Consider the following 19551-nt stretch of genomic DNA (forward strand, 5'->3'; position numbering starts at 1 on the left):
CACACACAAGACAATTTATTGTATACCAAAACATTTTATTCCAGTAAATATTTAATCAACTGGTTTCCATTTTTGCGAAGACAGAGTTGACGGTATTTTAACAGAAAAGACAGTACAGATAATAAATATGAATGATGTTCACATCAACTGACAAATACTTTGAAACATGTCCATCTATTTTGCCAACTCCCATAACTGGACATACTACGTGGTTGCAGTGCACAAAAATATACAGAACTATCACCGCATCTAGGTTAGGTTTACTTTCAAATGAAACGAACCTGGAAATAGAGGAGTCATTTCACCCAATTTCTTTGCCAACTGTACAGGGATGGTACTTGGGTAAATGTTAAATATTCATAATGGAATATGAACTTAAAATTGATTCCTGGGCATATCAGAGCACAAAACTGAATTTTATTTACACGATTGCATTTAAACATGTTAAAATTGTTTCAAGTTTTACTTACCCAGTAGCTATTTTCACCTTAAAGGCTACATTACACCTGACAGAAATACTTTCTATAGCATTAACTGTATGTATTTGAAGCATTGTTTGGTTGTTCTACTCTGGTTGGCTAATCAGGTGAAATTAAGTTTGAAGAGGACAGTCTGGGGAGTGGTGACATCAGCGACGGCCAGTTCCTGCCCATCAGCCAATCCCAGCTCTGGAAGCACATAAGGAAATATTCACAAAATAAATAAATGCAAATAAACCACAAAATAATTGTAACATATCTGCATATAACTGACTGTTTTGCAATAGTCACTAAATATAAACCAAAACCATATAAATCAATCAATATCCGCTAAGAATTTCATGTTACCTTTCAGTGTTTTGCAAAGATTTGGCCGTGTTCTTTCTTCAATAGATGCTACAGTCTTAAAAAAAAGAAAACAAACAGTAATTTTTATTTTCCATCCACGCCTTTAATGACTACTGTACTAACCAACCTAAACACACTAATGGAGGATATATGAGATCATGTAAGATTTTAAAACCTTTTTGTAGCTTGAACTTGGGAGAAATAATAAGCTCAGCAACATCCATTCACAACTAGCTCTCATTCCCTATGGTCTGGATAGAATAACTGATGTCTGTCCATAGTACAGACTCTGCATCATCCAGGGGGAGGGGGAGACCCCCCTCTGGTCTTTCAGATACCTGCAGTCTTCTAGCACCAGCTGTGTCAGCTGTACAGTCCTCAGTAGGTACAATAAACGATTACTGCATGGTTAAAGCCAGTGGACTGAGAGTGAAATTAAGTGATGGCTGACTGTATGCATTCCTAAGGAAGCATATGTTAGTGCGTGTTTTTGTAGTGATAAGACTGGCATATAATTTTACAGCATCCCATACAGAGAAATAATTAAAAGTGTTTGAAATGTTTTTGGGCAAATGCAGCCAGTACCGAAATGGCCATATTTCGATTCCAAACCATGTCAATGCTCAAATGTTGAGGACCTCAACTGAATTCACCACCTGGGGGGCCAGGCATATCGCTGAAATGCTTGTCATTTCTTAAGAGAAAGAGGGATAAGTACCAGAACTTAAATCAGCAAACACTCTGGCATACCCATAAATCTTACATACACACCTGCAAATACAGTGTTTTATTTTTACCCTCCAGAGTTGCTGTGATAGCAGGAGATTTCATTTGTCTGAAAAGCAAAAAAATATGCCAGAGTTAGCAAACACAGAGGGATGGTCTTGTTCCTCAAAAACAGGACTCCCCCCTAATCGTATTTTCCCTCTGATGACCATTTGAAAGACAACCAAACTCCAGTCGCCATGGTGACAGCAGGCACTCACAGAGAGGCATTCTCAGTCAGGTAGTCCAGCACGTCCTGCAGCTTGGCCGATGGAGAGAACTGCAGTTTCTGAGGTACCTGGCTGCAGGCGGCACAGTCCTCCTGGAGTTAATCACAGACACACTGCTGTAACAAACAAATCCACTTCCTAGTCCCGCGAGAACAAAGGTTTACTTAGCACAAACCGGCAAACACTGGTCATGTTTTAACCATCAAATTGCTGATTTACCATCAATCCTCAGCAGACCAAGGTACACCATATAAATGTCTTGTGAGCATCCGAAAAATTACAACTCACTCCAATCACGCGTAGAAAGACAGCCTTCGTAATTCCTGAAAATATCAAGGTCACCTTAATTCGTGTGATTATTTCTCTGCACCTACCTTTCTCTCTGCCTCAAACGTGTAGGTGTACAGACCGTCGACATCATTGAACACCATATAGTTATTCAGGGGAATGTAGGCACTGCAGAAAGTGAAATAAGAGGTATGAGACAGAGATGGTGCAGAAGTCATCCTTCACACAGCTGGGAAACTGAGACTGAAAACTGACCTTGAAGCAATTTTGAATACTTCAGTTGCACATGCCGCTGAAGAGAGGAGAGGAGAGGGGACACCAAATTAGAACGCGGATACGGTTACATCACCACTACTCACCGAAAGAACATGCTGACGAAGAAATGCGCTCATGAATGCAACACATTCACCATGAGGTTGGTGAATGTCGCCCTGTCTGGGTGACATACCTGCAATGACTGCATTCGTAGAGGCCACTGCAGGGATGATCCTCTTCACAACACCTGAAAACCAGTCAATTAAACAAATGCATTCCATGTTGCAATACTGTGTGGCTTTATTTTCAAGAAAATAATGGTGTCTTACAAGCCTATGTGGGCTGAGCATTTTTATGATGCATGACACTGAACAAAAAATAAATATCAATTAATTAATATTTTCAGATGGTGCCATTTTCATACTTATCGTGTTTTCAGCTGAAAAAAAGAGGCATTTGTAGTACCAGGTATTCAATCTCTGCCATCTTTTGACTTATTACTAATGATCAAATGATTCCTTATGCATTCAACCTCCAATGTAGCAGTTTTAGGGGTGATTCCATATACTGCAAAATAACTAAACAGGAACAGCCTTCTCACCATCTAGAACTGAAACATGTTTACTGAAAGTAAACACTCACTGAGTCTGAAAGTGTGAGGCAGTCAATGACTGAGAAAACCTCATTAATGGGCATCCATCCTCCAATAAGAACCCAAAAAGGTATGGGCATCATACATAAAACAATAAGCACAGACAGTAACACTATTGTTGAATTTATTCATTCTGCCTGTGGCTAATGGTGTACACTAGACTGGGTCGCCAAAAGAGGCAGTTAACAAGTTAACAAAAATTAATTATAATTCTTGTGCTTATTGCGCCAACTCTTATCATCTCAGTTTCTAGGTCAATGTTCCCAAGAGGGAAAGTAAAATTGGGGCCCCACAGAACTGTGGTCTGTTCAGGCAGCTCAGACTCACCTTGAGTGAGTCTGTAGGTCACCCCTGTAATGTTAAACTCGGACGCTCGCTCCTGGGACTTTTGAAACACCCACTGGATGTGTTCAGGGTCATCACCATCCAGTGCAACATCATCTGGAGACCAAAAACCATTAAGGCACTTACTACATATTACAACACATTCAGTAATACATTTACTTTACTGTCTGTATACTAAATAACTCAATAACCTAAGGCACGATTTGAACGAAACTTTGTGACTAGTTTCAAGGGTGTTTCTATTAACGTTACTAAAGCAACACACTCCATCTTGTTTCTCAGCAGTTTCTAAAGATAAATCCTCAGCAGGGCTGACTTGCGGTGACACAACACGTTTAGTCAGTCACCCAAGTCTTTACCATAGAGTTGATGAGTGAACAATAGCACAGTCCCACCCACTCTGCACCTAAGACATGTTCAGGTCTGTTTGGGGACGCACCTCCAAAGGGTTTTTCTTTAGGCCACTGGAGTATGCGAACATATTCTACACAGTGCTCTGGCAACCGGGGCATGGAAGCAATGGTACACATTGGGAAATTAATCTGAAAAAAGAAAACACACCAATCGATCATTCAGTTTAGTGCACTTTCTGAATTTACACTAGAAAATTTAGCTGAGCTCAGACACCCTGGGCACACACTCACCTGGGGTGGGTAGAGCTCAAGAGTGCACTCGATGCACGCGCTCATGCCAGGGAGAATGACTCGCGCGTTCCCCTTGAAGCCCTCGGTCCCCCCATCGATGAGCGGGATGATGGAGCTGGAGTCCAGGACACCATCTTCGTATATAAGGAGGGACATCTGAGCATGGTGACAACAGGTATGGGTTACTCGTCAGCTCAGACATGAACACGCCCAGCCAAAAGCAGTCAAATCTACAGACCGTGTGACCCACTGTACGATGCGTACCAACATCCCGTTCATCCATCTCCTGGCCACGATAGAGTCCAACCCACAGACAATAATATGGAACTCTGAGAAATAACACAAAGCACCACAAGGTGAAGTAAAAACAATTACAGATCTTGTGGTGTAACAAAGTAAATGTTTCTAAGCAATGAGTCATATAAACAGTCTGTTTCATTTAGTTACATAATTACGCACACCTTGTGGTACATTTAAGGTTTACCATGACGGAAGCTACTGTAAAACTACACTACTGGTCAAAAGCTTTACTACACCCACGACTTTCAAGCAATCAGACAAAAAAAATGAAATAAACTTTTAGATGAAATAAGCTTTTATTTTACATTTTATAATTATCTAAAACTTAGATTCATCAAAACAGCCACCTTTTGCAGTAATAACTTCTGAGCAGATGGTTCTGTAAGTTCACACAAACACTGCTGTAGACATTCCCACAGATGTGCTACACCTGTGGGTTGCTTCTCCTTGACCTTTATATCCAATTCATCCCAAACCAGCTTGATTTACTTCCCTCGTTAGAAAATGGAAAGAATGTGTTCCCCTATTTTTGTTTTGTTATTGCCAGTTTTTTTTCTTTTTTTTAAGAAATGCCAAAATTTAGGGCTAGAGCTACACCAACATTTAGGTATCTATCCTGTGAAGTAAAAAATATTATTTTTAACTTGACTATTCACTTCTTACCTTGTGCCATTTCATGTTATTTACTGCATAAATTTCACAAAAAATAGTGTACTAAAACTTTTGACCAAGCGTGCAAAAATAAAACTTAGATTGAGGTAATGTTATGAACATGATCGCATTAACCAACATTTGTACTTACGGCGATAAAATGATTCATCAAAATCTTGTATTTTCTTAAAATATCTGACCGTATCGTTAAGGACATAACATTTACTGGCAAGACAGCTGTCAATCGAGCATTTGCAACAAATCACCTCACTCAAGTACAATAAAAATGCAATTCTACAAAACTTAACATCTGTTCAAAAGGATACGGTACCACTTTGCATCCAGGGATACGACTGTTTACAAACTCTGCTGCCACATCTGCCTTTGGCCGCCCCACATCTTTAGGCCTTCAGAAATGTTCGGTAAATTCATGAGCCATAGAAAAGCTGAATAATAATCATCATTTTTCAAAATGTTCTTTCTTTCATTTTTGCTCATCGACAGCAGTTGTACAGACATGCACAAGTGCAGTTTGTCTTTTTTTTTAATTTTTAAATTTTTTTAAATCACTTTCAGTTGTGGCACTGTAATACTATACCTTACAGTATTTACATTCCCACTGATAAGTATACTGGTAAGTATATTCTCATTCCAAACAGCTAATAACAGCAGACTAGATTACCTCACTTCATATCCAAACAAACTGGACTGTCCAAGAGAGCAAGGTCAAGTCATCTAATGAGTTTTCAACAAGGAGTGTCTGAGATAACAGCCTTTGTACTGATAAGATTTAATTGTTAGAAGAATACCTTTTTATAACCCTATGACAAAATATGCATGCATTCCATTCCAGGAAAAAACGTTTCAATGTAAATAGATGTTCAAAAATAAATAAATAAAAACAGAAGTAATGAGTACTGACCTAAATAGAAACTGTCTGTTCAGGTTGGAGACGTCAATGGTGTCCATATCTATGACGTGAATGTGCCGAAAACCTGACAGGGCCTAAGCCACAGGACAGCCACGGGAGGGGAGGAATCAGAGGAAGCGGATTCATTCATTAATATCAAACCGTGTTGTGCATTCATATGAATGAGCTCAGACTCAGATAACACACTGTGGGGAAAAAAATGAAATTAAACCCTTCCTCTTACAAACAAAGATAAGCTATTCATAAGAAACATATGGTATTTGGCTATGTAAATTTAAGAAATGCAAATAGCAACAAAAAGGGAACACAGTGTATGCGTATGGTGTTCAGACTTGTATAAACTAGCACTAAGCAATGTGCGCAAAACAAAACAGTGTCATCCTGAAAGTGCGGAGCAAGGTCATATAGAAAAAGGTGATAGACAGGTTTGACATCCTTAAAAACACACTTATCGTTACAGTAACCAGCGTGATACTGCCGTGCATAACTGTGGCGATGCATTAGATCAGTTTACGCAATAACATGCCTGCTTCCCATTTGTTCTGATACAAATCAAAAAATAAGTAAGCATGACAGTTGGAGGTCAAAGTGAATGACCTCATAGGTTTCCATCAAAAGAAAAGAAAAAGCTATACACAAATTTAGCTTAGAACACAAACAAATAATAAAATCCTACCAGATTTTTGAGGAGTTCACAGCCCAAGCCACCTGCTCCGATAACCAGAATCTTACATGTTTCTAATAAAAACTGAAGTGACTAAAAAAAAAAAGAAAAAAGTGCACAATTAAAAGGTCACTGCAATTAGTGCTAATATTACAATTAAAGAAGTTCAACTGTACAAACTTCTGATTAAAGCTGGAACTAGCAATTTACTCAAAACAACACATTGACAGTGAATTACCTTCTATATAGAGACCTTCTGAAATAAGCTGGAAACAGCTTGTACAATGGAAAATGAATATTAGCTATTTACTGGAAAACACAGGCTACACTTTATATTGTATATCTGTAAAGCCATTTGAGGTTTGGCACTAACAAGGTCTGATAAAAATGAATACAGACCAATAAAATCTGAACATGTATTTAAATATTATTAGCTCTTGTTCTCAGATTTCTATTGTTTTCACTGTGTGTACATGATTGACAATGATAACTTATTAATCTTGAACGTGAACATAGGAGTATATTTTCTAAATTGAACATTTTATCACCACTTGCATTATGGTCACCAGTCATCCATTTAACTGTGTCAATGTCAGGAGAAGAAAAATACAATCATGGCTCTCACTTCTGTGCTGGGCTCAAAGTCAGGGTGTGTGAATGGTCCAGGTCTCTCCAGAAACTTCTTGACGTGATTCCAACGCCCATCCCAGTCTCCCGTGACCCCGCTCCCGCCATCTACTGCCATTCTGCACAGAACACATAAACTGAGCTACACATATCAGTCAGAAAATAACTCGGCTCCCCAGACTCTCTCCGAACTAACAACCTCAGAATATTCTCAGTGGCTGGATATTGCATTCAATTTGGCTGTCTGATTTTGCTATTTTTATGAAGTGCAATCAAGTTTGTTTCAAGCTGAACTTCTCAACAGCTGTCAAATTATTATAAGCACAGTACAGCAATCAGCTCCTCCCATATATTAAACTGGGGGGGGGGGGGGGGGGGGGGGGGGGCAGTCGCCTTTTGATTTATTAAATTAAAAGTATGGCGATACTGCTGTTTTTAGATGTATTCCTTCATAACTAAAGTTATGCACCTGTTAAGGTTATTTGTGCATGATGCAAAATATCTGTAACCCCAGACAATAACAAGTGGGAGGGCTGGAAATATTGCATTCATTCATTAATTCATTCGCCTAGAGTTAGTTACATCTGTTATTCTGAGGTGGTCAGTAGCATCAGCTACCAGCACATAAAATTCCATGTGACCGGTGTGCGCTGTGTAGCCCATTTCGTAACATTTCAGATACAAATGCACATACAAGCTCATCATGCTAGCCAGCTAAGGTTAGAAAGAAAATAACATTAACTATAGTTTGATAACACAATTTGGATTCATTCGCATTCATCTCATTGTGCTTGACATAGTAGACTTCAAGCATGTAACGTTAGCTAACGAATTTCGTTAGCCAGCTAGCAAACTACTGCTAAAAACTAGCTACTGTGGAAATTTGGCTGGACGGTGCAGTAGCAGCTAACTAGTTAAAAACTTGGTAGTTACATGTAAATACGAACGCGGGTAGGAGGAAGCTAGACACAGCGTACAACATCGTTAAGAAGCCATGACGTTACAGCCAGCTAGTCTATATTATAACCAGCTAGTGACAACTGGCAAACGTTATTCATAGACCATAGCACAAGGAAGATAGCTAGCTAGCTAGTCAGCCAACCAGCCAGGTGAAACATACGCACAGGTCTAACATTTGATTTAACTAACGTTAAGACGATTAGCTACATAACGCTAACTTAGTTATACCAGATGATCAAGCGAATGCACGGATTTGGACCAATTGTAACCCAAATAGCCAATAAGTTACTTAGCAATGGCAAGGGTTCATTAGGTCGGTAGGTAAATTGGATAGCTTAGGGATAATGCGAATTTCCATAGTTGATGCCCAAATAGTAGCCAGCTAACTAGCTTGTTAGCTTCGTTAAAATTAGCTAGCTACTCCCTGCGCTATGTAACCTCAATCAAACCTGCTGCCAGTTTCTAGAATTGCATCACTAACTTCTCAGTCAGCTCTTCTATTCTCCTTCTTTTCTTCTCCCTAAAAAGAGAGAATAAAAGAAGGTTCACACATGCTCGGTTTTCAGCAGGTAGTAAATGAGACTGTACGCATTTTGACCAGTTAGCAATTGTATATGCCTCTTGTTCAAGATACTTACGGCTCGACTACATCCGCCATATTTTCATGGTCGTGCGGCTCTTCCCAGAATGCTTCATATTTTCGTAATGAACGATTGGTAAGCCAATCAAAGGCGAGTCTGCTGAGAGTTCGATGAGGAAAGGTTACAATTTAACCTTTCCTACAGCCATTGTATTATAATAATAATAATAATTATTATTATTATTATTATTATTATTATTAGTGATGTTAGCTATTATTCTTGGTGTTGTTGTTGCCGTTATTAATGAGGCAATGATGTTGATTAAAAACCATTGCATGTTTTAATGCATGAAATTCTGTTAGTAGTGATTGGCATCAATTAAGTGATATTGCATACGTTGTAAAAATTAAATTTGCTTTATAGTATATTTTGCTCATCATTTGTCCAATATTTAGTATGAAACTCATTATAGGAGTGTATGACTAAGGCTCGTTTGGGATATCGCGAGAAAGTGGAACTGAACGCGTTTGTACGCGGTGCAGTGCTTGCTGATCTGTCAGGAGCTGCGAGCTAGCTGGAGCTATGGCAAAGGTGGAAATTGCACCACTGAGACCCTGGGATGATTTCTTCCCTGGAACCGATCGGTTCGCCAAACCAGATTTTTCCGATTTGGTCAAATGGAATAACAGGGTTGTCAGTAATCTGTTATATTATCAGACAAATTATTTGGCGATGGCAATCGTTGTGTTTATGATTGTGGGGTAAGTAGCTATATGCAGCTAGTGCTACTTTTTAACTCGGGCCTCTGCTGTGTTTTATGTTGCGTTACATTCTTTTTTCTTTTCTTGTTTTTCAATTTATTTATTTTACTTCGTTTTTCTTGGTTATTGTTTTATTTATTTTTTTGACCTTACACTGCAAATGTTCCGCTCCGCCTCGCAAGTGCTCGTAGCCTACTTTACTGGTAGTTGCGCACACTTGCAGTTACACCGTTGTAGCCTAACCTACGTGGCATTCACAAGAAAACCATTTAACACAGTATTGCGTATTCGCTGTTTTAATGTAATGTTCACGCACTCTCGGTTAGTTTAGAATTCGTACAGGAAACCAAGTAGGAAATGACTGTCACAGACGCTCACGTTAGAACGGTTACAGAAACGCAGACATTGCAATTGAACCTGACTGTTGTGTTGAACAGTGAATATGCAAGATTACTGTTGCATGTTATTTCATATGCTACAGTTCAGCTTTAAAAAAAACGTGTCGGCTATATCTTCTCATCCTATTTGTGTATGGTTCATCCCTGACACAATGCTGTATTAACTCGATTTTAGTGACGGAAGCAAACATGCGCTTCAGAGCAGTCTTGGTTTGGTGGAGCGTTGACACAATAATGACAATACTTGGAGAACCACACAAAATCTCTCAGTTTTATGTGAACTTGACGATGCAGATCTGGAGCCCTTGTATGCGAATATGTTAGGCCTACATTACGCATACAGCCTACAGCGTGTATGCTAAAAGACGTTTGCAATCAGAATGGCAAGTAACAAAGAGATCCGTACAAAAACATATTTTGAAGTCTGCTAAACATAAGACAACTCAAATAGACTGTTTTTTTTTTTTTCTGAAGTGTAAATGCTGTTGAATGTGTTTTAGCTTAGAAATGACTTGGTTTTCGGCTGTGGTGTCACTCTGTGGTGAGCTGTGCCATTTCTTTACAGTCTGCAAATCTGAAGTAATTCTCTAAAAATAGTCAGTTCTGGCCACTTGACCATGATGACACACGGTTGCTATGGGCCATGGAGCCTGCGAGCCCATCCCAATTATATCAGCTGCTGCAGGAGATTAAACAGATACAGTCTCACTCCAGAGGCACAGCAGGTGCAGTTACAGACCAGTCCTATGCTGTAGAATGTCAGGAATAGTTTGGAACAATCTCATTTGGGACATACAGTGTGGTCTGTAAGTATTTGGGGAGTGACATCCATTTACATCCATATTGGGTGATCAGTGTAGGAATTACAGCCCTTTTTCTACATTGCCCCCCCCCCCCCCCCCCCCAAAGTTTATCAAAAGTAACTGGACACATTAATGCTATCTTAAATCAACTCATCATATTTAGCACGTGGTTGCAAATCCTTGCTCTGCCAGGCCTGTACTGCAGCCATCATCAGTTTGCGTTTCAGGGGTATGCCTGCAGTCTTGTGTTCAGTTGAGCCACGTGTTCAGTTGGATTCAGGTCGGGTGATTGGCTTGGCCAGACAAGAACATTCCACTTTTTGCTCCTGAAAAACTCCTTTGTTGCTTTAGCAGTATGTTTGGGCCCGTTGTCCTGCTGCAAAGTGAAGCACGGTCCAATAAGTTTTGGGACATTTGGTTGGATCTGAGCAGATATTTCTATGGACTCCAGAATTCATCCTGCTGCCGTCAGCAGTCACATCAGTGAAGAAAAGTGAGCCAGTTCCAGTGGCAGCCATACATGCCCATGCCATAACACTAACTCCACCATGTTTCACAGATTAGAGGGGGGGGGGGGGGCTTTGGATCATGAGCAGTTCCTTTCTTTCTCCACAGTTTCCCCTTTCCATCAACCTTTGTACAGGTTAATACTTATCTCATCTGTTCAGAAGACTTTGTTCCAAAACTCTACAGTTTATTATGTCACTATCCAGAATACCTTTGGACTTGGACATCTGTGGGAATATAATTTGACTGCACATTCAACCCTGAATTATCCCTATGGTGATATGAAATTCATAGTGAGGCTTAGTGGTTTATCTTTGTATTCTCCTTTTTTCCTTGTTCTCCTCATTTGTAAAGCCCAGTCATCTTTTTGTACCCTTCCCATTGCTGCAATATCCACCATCAGTTGAGGACAGCATTCAGCCAGCTGATACTTCTCTTCAATCTGCTCATTACCACCTGTTCCCCTCCTAAAGGTTCTGGAGTACTGTTCTACATGGGGCTGCCTTGGCATTCCTAAGCAGCTGGTTCAGGCAGACTGCAGTCACTCATTTGACCAAAGGAGAAGATAAGGCAGTGAATATAGTGCCTATTGAACCCTTCCCTCCCTGGACAACATTATGGGCAGTTATATGTCTCACTGCGGGGCTGTTGACCACAGCCGGTGCTGGCTTAGTCAGGATTAAGTCCAAAGTGTGGGATTTATAAATGCACTGAATCCTTGGATGACGGAATGTGAAAATATCTATTTGTATAAAAGTTTGATTGTGTGCAGTTATTTATTTATGTGTGCAGTTATTTATTAAAATAAAATAAAAATTGTACTAAAGTGGAATTTTCCACTCTTCGTGTCATGTAAGCATTGCATTTGCTCCTTGTTGTAAAACGGGTCAGAAGATTGAAGTATGCATTCACAGGAGGTGACCAGTAGGTGGTGCTAAGTAATTGAGACAAGAAACAGTTTTTTTATTTTAGTTTATTGTAATTACATAATTGTATGCTTGGATATAATAAATAGTTTTAACATTTTCTTTCTTTTTGTTTGTTAGTTTTGGAGTGAGCTTAAACGTATAAGCCCTTTTGAGTTTCTAAGGTCACCTTCACATCTACTTCATAATTTAAACTTCCATACAGTTGTTTTGTCTTATGTATTGTAACAATGTTGTTTGTTTGTTTTTAATGTTTGCAAATAAATTAACTAAACTAGACACTAATTAATTCAAATCTGTATATGATTTGCAGAACATTAAAAAATACAAGCCAAGCCCTCACTCTCTGTTATAATGTTTCTGTGGGGCTGTTTGGTGTGTTTCCTTGCAGGTTTCTGAACCCTCTGGGCATGATTTTGGGTGGGGCAGTCGTCTCCCTTGTGTTCATTGGCTCGGTATGGGGTGCGGAGAACAAGGTTATGATCAAGAACTTCAAGAAGAAAAATCCCACGCTGTTCGTCCTGGCTGTTATGGGCGCAAGCTACTTCCTCATGTCCCTCTTTGGAGGGGTCATGGTCTTCATCTTCGGAATCACTTTCCCACTGCTCTGTAAGTTCTATTAGTTTTAGTCATTTAACTTTCTCAATTTTCACATCATGTCTCCCAACCTTCCACATAAGAATATGTCCACGTTCGGTCAGTGTTAGGGTCCATTTCACTGGTTGTCTCTCTAGTGGAGTACAACAAGCACATTGGCTGGGATTAAATTAAAGTCCATTACTTTGACTACCAATTAAAAGCAAGATTTTTGTTCACAAGCACAGTTTGGTGGCTTCAGCTAAAACTAACTTGCCAAAATAATTTTGCAAAGAGAAGTGCCGTGCTTGCATTTGCTTGTAAATCAGCCGTTGATTGTATGCAGGCCACTGGCTTTAAACACAGCAGATATATTATAGGGCCAATTTATGAAGGTGATTTATGAGAGATGATCTTTTTGGGAATGGATGATTTAAATGGGAGGGTTACAGGTTTGAAACCGTTTCGTGGCACTGATGTTGAATTCTTGAGCATGAAATTTAATAAGACCTGTATCACTGAATGCTGAGCTAATGTGTCTTTTATTTTACTATTTCAGATAGGGCTTATTTGTCAGCTGTTAGCCATGTAGCTTGTCCAGGATAAGTGGATCTTCTGGGTGAATACTTAATGGAATAATACCATGTGTGATTCATCTAAAGGGGTGGCTGCAATAAACAGCAGACTTTAGCACCCAGGCAGGGAAATGAAATGATAGTGTGCCGGAAAAGGAGGTCATGCCATACAGCTCCTCCCCTGTGAGTTATACTAATCCTATTGACTTGTGTTGCCTGGTTGCTATGGCGTCAGACCTGAAATACATGAGCAGATTGGCATATGTCATACAACTTGCAGATGGAGCCCCACTAGCTAATTAAAAACAGGACATTGTCAGTGCCTCTGTACTGTCTATCTTAAGACAAAGCTGGAATATTTTGTGGTGTGTTCCTTGTCACATGATCAGTCGTAAATTTGTATCAAGTTATTCAGGATTCTCGCAGTTGAAAGGCATCTGACCTATGTTGCCAGCTCACCAGGGCACCCCGCCTTCTAAAAGTGGCTTTTTGTGGATGGAATTTGAAGGCTGGAGGCTTTCTAGAGGTTATCCATTTTGTGGCAGTCTGATGAATAAAAATGGCTGTAAAATCTAAAATTTGGTGGCACAGTTGGCAAATTGGCAACACTGCATTAGTTTGTAAGGTATTGATCCAGACCTTTCTAAAAATTGTATTGAAATATATATTGAAAGGTATCTTCTTGACTGCAAGTGGTAATGACATTATGTGAACATTAGTAATTTGAAATAAATTAAACAAATAATTAAACTGAAATAAGTTTTCTTTGCATGAATATTATCAACTAATGTGGAAATATACTGGACAAAAAAGCACATGTTCAAGCTGATTGCAAAATTTCCAACAGTAAGATACACTGGAATGTTCAATTATGCAGGTATGAACTAACACATGTAGGAAGGTGTAATGATTATTACGTCTTTAACACAAATGCAGATTATTTCATTTTTGTTTTGTGTTGATCTTATATATTCCATTTATTATATCAAAAAGATAACCCTTTATATAATCTTTCTAATGATTTAATATATGCATTATAATATAATTATTTTGTCAGTGGTCTGTGCACATGCTTCCACACGGCTGCGCAACTTGAAGAACAAGTTGGAGAACAAGATTGAGGGGGTGGGGCTGAAGAAGACGCCCATGGGCATCATCATGGAGGCGCTGGGCCAGCAGGAAGAGAACTTCAACAAGATCCAGGACTTCCTGGAGAGCAAGATCAAGGAGTGAAGAGGAGCGGGACGGCCACTTTCCCGCGTCGTCCCTGCTCATAGGCAGCGGGAGAGCGAGCCGTCACTTATCTATAGGCCCCGCCCCATTCTCTGATCCTTTGGTGTTCTGCAGGCTGTCAAATGGCGCCTTATTCTCCTGTTTATTTCCCCCGTTTGTATGTAAACAACACCTTTATATTGCACATTAGTTGTGTCCTGCTGTCAGGAGCAGACAGGAAGACATGTCTGCCTATCACAGTGTCACTCTGGTGAAGGACATGAAATTCATTGTTAAAGCTAGCCGTGCAACTTTTCAGCATTCGGCAGTTTGCTTCCGCTGCTTTCTCACATTTATAATATGTGTGTTGCTTGGAAAGTAATGCTTATGTTTATAGACATGCAATTTCACATTTTGGAAAGAGACCATGATTTAGGACTTGAAGAGATCATTTAATTAAGATTGCCTGGATTAAAAAAAGAATGTTACTCTATTACAGCATGCCTAAAACATTCGTTGTAATGGTCGAATTGCATATATTTATTAAAAAAATATCTAGAATTATAGGTGTATTTATTGAATATTTTTGGAGAAATGCAGTGAGTTTCTTGTGCTACCTCAGAATGATCATCTTGGTGTATGTATTCCACTGTGGTCAGCATTTAAGTAGTCTCAAAAAGTATTGTCTCAAAACTTAAGCAAACCTTGGTGGTGGTTCACTGATAGATTAATTTGAATAATGACAGGTTGCAACACCTTTGTTTTTTGCACTCGAAAAAAAAACATCCAAACGTCCTTTATGCAATCATGGCTATGCAAGGGGTAAACTGACAAAATGATTCAAACTGGGTGTTTTTTTTTCCCTTTTTTTTAATGTAAATTGTCTTTATTATGTGTTGTTTTGGAATGTTGGAGGCAGTGAAAATGCCACTGTAAATGAAATAATTTGAGTGCATTACAAATTCCCTACCGATTTAGCAGTACCAATCAAGCTTTAAAATTGTTTGTTCAGTCCTTTTGTGTATTGGTGGAAATTGTAGGGTAATGCTTACGCAGAATTTGTAAAGTTTAAATAAAGAAACACTTAGGCTTGGACTGTATGGCACAAGAACCTTTAAGTTGACCTCCAGAGTGAATGAATGTAAAATCTTGCTTTTTTAACACCAGTAGCAAAGTGCACAGAATTGCACCCCATTTTTCAATTTTAATACTATATTAACAAAACTCTTTATTCAAACATATGGACGCCATATCTTGGCAGAGTACATTAATGGTATTTCCATATTTGACGTAATCCAAATTCATGGATGGGATTTTTTAAATGAATTGTATTGCAATGAATCCATTACATTACATTACATTACATACGGAATTGGCAGATTATCGAGCGACGTAACAGTGTATAACCATAACCAGAACATATGACGAAACCTAGAAGAAATCATGAACCTGCCAAGAAGGTTCTGAAGGAAGCAATACTCTGTGTCAATGACCTTGTTTTATACAGTATGCTTTACTTATCTTCAATACATGAAAGGGTAGTTTATACCACAAAGGTAGTTTCATTACTCCATGCTAATAAAGAGTAGGATCCAAACAATGTATTTGTGTCCTTTCCTATTTATAACTTTTAAAAGCGGAAATATGTAGTTTTTCAAAATTAACATGGTTTTTGAAAAATTATATGAATTCCATCTGCTACAGAGAACGGAAAACCTACTAAATTATTTTTTTTTTTTGGCTTGAGAGTACCTTTGAGCGATTGATTAGGTTGATTTTGTTGCAGTGCACTTCAGTAATCGAGCGCACAGGTTTGTAGAGCAAATACAGCAGGTGAACTCAACATTCTCATTCTAGCATGCATTTAAGTTGGCTGTTAACTAGGTTGCTGTGTCCGCTAATTCGAGCTTTGAATAGCTTATGTTTAATGTCATAAATGATAATGGTAGAGCTATATTGTTATTGGTGTTGTATGCTTTATGCTTAAACAGAAAAGACTCAACTGTGAAAAAGTTCAAATGTCAACATTTGCATTTAACTATTATGTCAGTTCTGGTAAGTTAGCTAGTTAGATAATTAACATAAACAAGATTTCTTAAAGAATATATATCTTGAACAATAAATTTAACTCAACCTTAGACGTGGCCTTGCTATTCTCATGTTTATTTGTTAGCTCAACGTGTGTGAAAGAGGTGAACAGAGTCTGACCAACATAGCCAAAGTGCTGCACATAGGCACTTGCGTGAGAGGTTATGTGCAGTCACAAGGCAGTGTTTGTCATCTCCACTTGTTGGGAAGAGTGATTTATGTTTGCCTCCCAGTACTTGTTTTGGACAGGCTCAAGGAGACCACATTGGGCAATCTGAAAAAGAAAGCACTGCCAGCAGAAGACCAGTAAGATCAAGCCTTTGACAGGCCCAGTGAATACAGCAGCAACATTTGTTTCTCCTCTTTTGCAGCTGTTGAGCAGATCTTTCCAAACAGGCGCACTTCTTGAACTGAACATCCTCACTAGCAGCCATGTCTTTGGATAAAGCAGTTTCCAGCAGCTGTGTCTCTGTAGAAGTTCGTTACAAACGTCCTTGTCATTGGTGCATATGCTCACAAGCAGTCATGTGTCCTCAGTGTAGACTTTCCTTGGACAGGCCTAGAGCATGTCTTAGGTTGAGAGGCTTTTCAACAGGCCATGTAATTGGTGGTGAGCTATCCGAATGGACTTGTCTCCCATGACCCAAACTAAGGGTAGTGGCAAAATGGAGAGTAGATAAGCCATATCAAAGCATGGGTAAGGAATATGTAATGAAGGCAGGCATTGGCCACGCAAACAAGAAAAAATTGAATTGCTATTTTCTTTCTCACTTGAGTAAATTCAATACAGGTAACACCATGGAAATCAATCGTATTCAATGACAAGCAGGCCTTTTAATTTCCAGATGATTCTCCACTGTTACAGAATTATAAACTTGATAAACAAATACCAATGCTATGAAAGCATAATTCAGTTGATTAAACAAAAGTCACTGGTGCCATTTATTTCCCTGTGCTCAGGGATTTTCCTACATTCATATGGTGGAGGGAAGACTCCATCTGTCTCTTATTTTCTTTTTTTGCAACAAGAATGGAGCCACTTAACATTCTGTATCCGTCAGCAAATGTTTCATGTGAAGCATCGGGCTACAGTATTATCAGTTGCACAACGTCTCTCTGGCTTCCAGCATGCTTTGCTTTCCTCTCCTCAACGTCCTGATGACAGGTTAACTTGTTACTCTCACTGCTCAGATCACCTATCTGGCCTTCACTGATTTGGGGCTAATTTGAGAATCCCTGGTTAAGCTCCCCAGCGTGAGAGAGACCACACTGCTGTTTCAGCTGCGTGCGAGGCATTAAGTGCACATCATAGGGGAGTGGATTTGCATTACCTTCTGAAAGGCATCTCAACGAGTGTCTTCATTACATCCTCTAGGTTTATTTTCCAACCCCAAATTGCCTCATGCATACCTCCGTGCACAGACCTGTTCTTTTCTCTTGTCACTCAGGGATCTTCTTCAGTTCTGAGGGCCAGGGTGTGGTTCATGTAGCATAGCATAACATAACATAATGATGAGAAGAGGCCATTCAGCCCAACAGTGCTCGCCATTTTCCTAACTAAATTGTAGCTAGTGCTCTGGTTACCTACAGACTAGATAGTGTGCCCATTATGTGTGCTTGTTTGTACTCTCAAAACTCATAGAGGACACTGCAGTGATAGGCCACACTTATGCATACGACTCCATATCCAAATTCATGGACTTGTCCACGAATTAGGCTTTTAACAAACCAAACATATACAAATCCAATCCATCTGCTAAAATTGCTTTTAAAAAAAAAAACAGAACAAGCTGCTCTGGAGTGTGTTTTTGCTTTACACCATAAACCTGTCATTGCCTCTAAATACCCAAAGTAAAGACAGCAGGTTGTGAGAAACTTCTGTTCGTTTAAAATATCCTTTTTCTCACACAATAACAGCGTGGGCCAATCAAGAATACACTAACACTGAGATAATATCCTGGGAACACCTGGGCCTCGAAGCACTGCATACTGCTGACACTTCAGCTACGCAGACATCGTCCCACACTATTTGATAAAGAGTGTGATGAGTCTATCCTCTCTCCAGCATGCAGCTGGACTCTCACTCCCACAAAACAATCTGGGAGGGACTACGTAGTAGTCCTACACCCCTGACATTTCCGCCACCTCCAGCTTAAATGTGTTCCGCTGTCACGGAGTTCCCTCAGAGCAAATATCAGATACATAATCTGCAGTTCAAGCACTGGTTGGTGTAGGGAACACACCCTTACTGAAAGTGGAGTCTGAAAACAAGCCCCTTTGACAGAGAGGAGGGTGGGTACTCATGAAGGGGATATGTTATCGTTCTATTTTCTGAGACATGAGTCAGCTGGACGAGCGCTCCTGATGTTCCTGTGCAGCTGGTTGCAGGGTTGAGGGACAGCAGCAGCTGAACCCTCCACACTCCCGAGAAGGTGAGGGCTCTCAGAAACAAAGGCTTGCAAAAAGAGACGATGGGGAACAAAGGCTGTGGAGGTGGCCTTAAAGCAAACTGATATTAAGCCAAGATAGAAGGAATGTGCAGGCAGGGAGCCTTCCATGTCTGCAGAGGGAGGAGCTACATTCCTGGTTTCTGGGAGTGCCAGGGTCAGAGTCCAATCGGGTCCTGGTCTGGGTGGAAGGGGAAGAGGAGGTCAGGTTTTCGGACAGTCCGCACCATTGATCAGCGGTCTGCTTGTGTCAGCCCCACCCTCCCACCCACAGTAAATGCCGGGGAAAAGGAGAGCAAAGGGAAGAGTGGGTGCGTCTAACAATAGTACTTCTAACAAACTGGTCTGCTTTCTTTACAAGGAGAGAAAACCTGTCTGACTGGTTATAATAGGAGTAAGAAGATAAATATACATAGCACATGCATCTCTGAGAACCAGAATTAGTTTTGCTGTCTGTTTGGACACAAGTTTTCTAGTGCACCAGATGCAACAGCATTTCACATTTCAGATTCATATGGCTGTCGTGTTCTGTAACTAC

The 19551-nt window shown here is 39.8% G+C and overlaps 2 protein-coding genes across 4 annotated transcripts; one reads left to right on the forward strand and one right to left on the reverse strand.

The window, feature by feature from the left end:
* Positions 1–14: 14 nt before the first annotated feature.
* Positions 15–8884, reverse strand: uba3 (ubiquitin-like modifier activating enzyme 3). Of its 3 annotated transcripts, XM_064305729.1 has the most exons (18): positions 8778–8884; positions 8621–8659; positions 7178–7298; positions 6565–6645; positions 5880–5962; positions 5284–5364; positions 5109–5152; positions 4271–4335; positions 4007–4162; positions 3802–3904; positions 3345–3458; positions 2559–2612; positions 2366–2402; positions 2197–2278; positions 1814–1914; positions 1599–1662; positions 828–882; positions 15–668 (listed from the first exon to the last, which is right to left on the reverse strand). In XM_064305729.1, exons 1-18 carry the CDS (start codon positions 8795–8797, stop codon positions 583–585), a joined length of 1386 nt encoding a protein of 461 aa, XP_064161799.1. In that variant the 5' UTR covers positions 8798–8884; the 3' UTR covers positions 15–582. The 3 variants fall into 3 exon arrangements, with proteins under 3 accessions (XP_064161799.1, XP_064161800.1, XP_064161801.1); XM_064305730.1 differs by lacking the exon at positions 8621–8659 and having other exon boundaries at positions 8778–8872; XM_064305731.1 differs by lacking the exons at positions 8621–8659; positions 8778–8884 and adding an exon at positions 8589–8613.
* Positions 8885–9235: 351 nt separating this feature from the next.
* On the forward strand, positions 9236–15573 carry arl6ip5a (ADP-ribosylation factor-like 6 interacting protein 5a). The gene is made up of 3 exons (XM_064305732.1): positions 9236–9481; positions 12507–12724; positions 14324–15573. The coding sequence occupies exons 1-3, from the start codon at positions 9303–9305 to the stop codon at positions 14497–14499; spliced, it is 573 nt and encodes a 190-aa protein (XP_064161802.1). The 5' UTR covers positions 9236–9302; the 3' UTR covers positions 14500–15573.
* Positions 15574–19551: the final 3978 nt, after the last annotated feature.

The sequence above is a fragment of the Anguilla rostrata genome, chromosome 13, assembly GCF_018555375.3.
Source record: "Anguilla rostrata isolate EN2019 chromosome 13, ASM1855537v3, whole genome shotgun sequence".
NCBI lineage: Eukaryota > Metazoa > Chordata > Actinopteri > Anguilliformes > Anguillidae > Anguilla > Anguilla rostrata.

Bases quoted from the DNA above. Each gene is read 5' to 3' on its own strand.
- arl6ip5a (XM_064305732.1), top strand. From the start codon at position 9,303: ATGGCAAAGGTGGAAATTGCACCACTGAGACCCTGGGATGATTTCTTC. The intron at 9,482-12,506 runs GTAAGTAGCTAT...GTTTCCTTGCAG, and splicing joins GTTGTGTTTATGATTGTGGG to GTTTCTGAACCCTCTGGGCA. The intron at 12,725-14,323 runs GTAAGTTCTATT...TTATTTTGTCAG, and splicing joins AATCACTTTCCCACTGCTCT to TGGTCTGTGCACATGCTTCC.
- uba3 (XM_064305729.1), bottom strand. From the start codon at position 8,797: ATGGCGGATGTAGTCGAGCC. The intron at 2,613-3,344 runs GTGAGTCTGAGC...ACTGGTTTTCAG, and splicing joins GACCTACAGACTCACTCAAG to GTGTTGTGAAGAGGATCATC. The intron at 2,403-2,558 runs GTATGTCACCCA...TCCTCTCTTCAG, and splicing joins TACGAATGCAGTCATTGCAG to CGGCATGTGCAACTGAAGTA.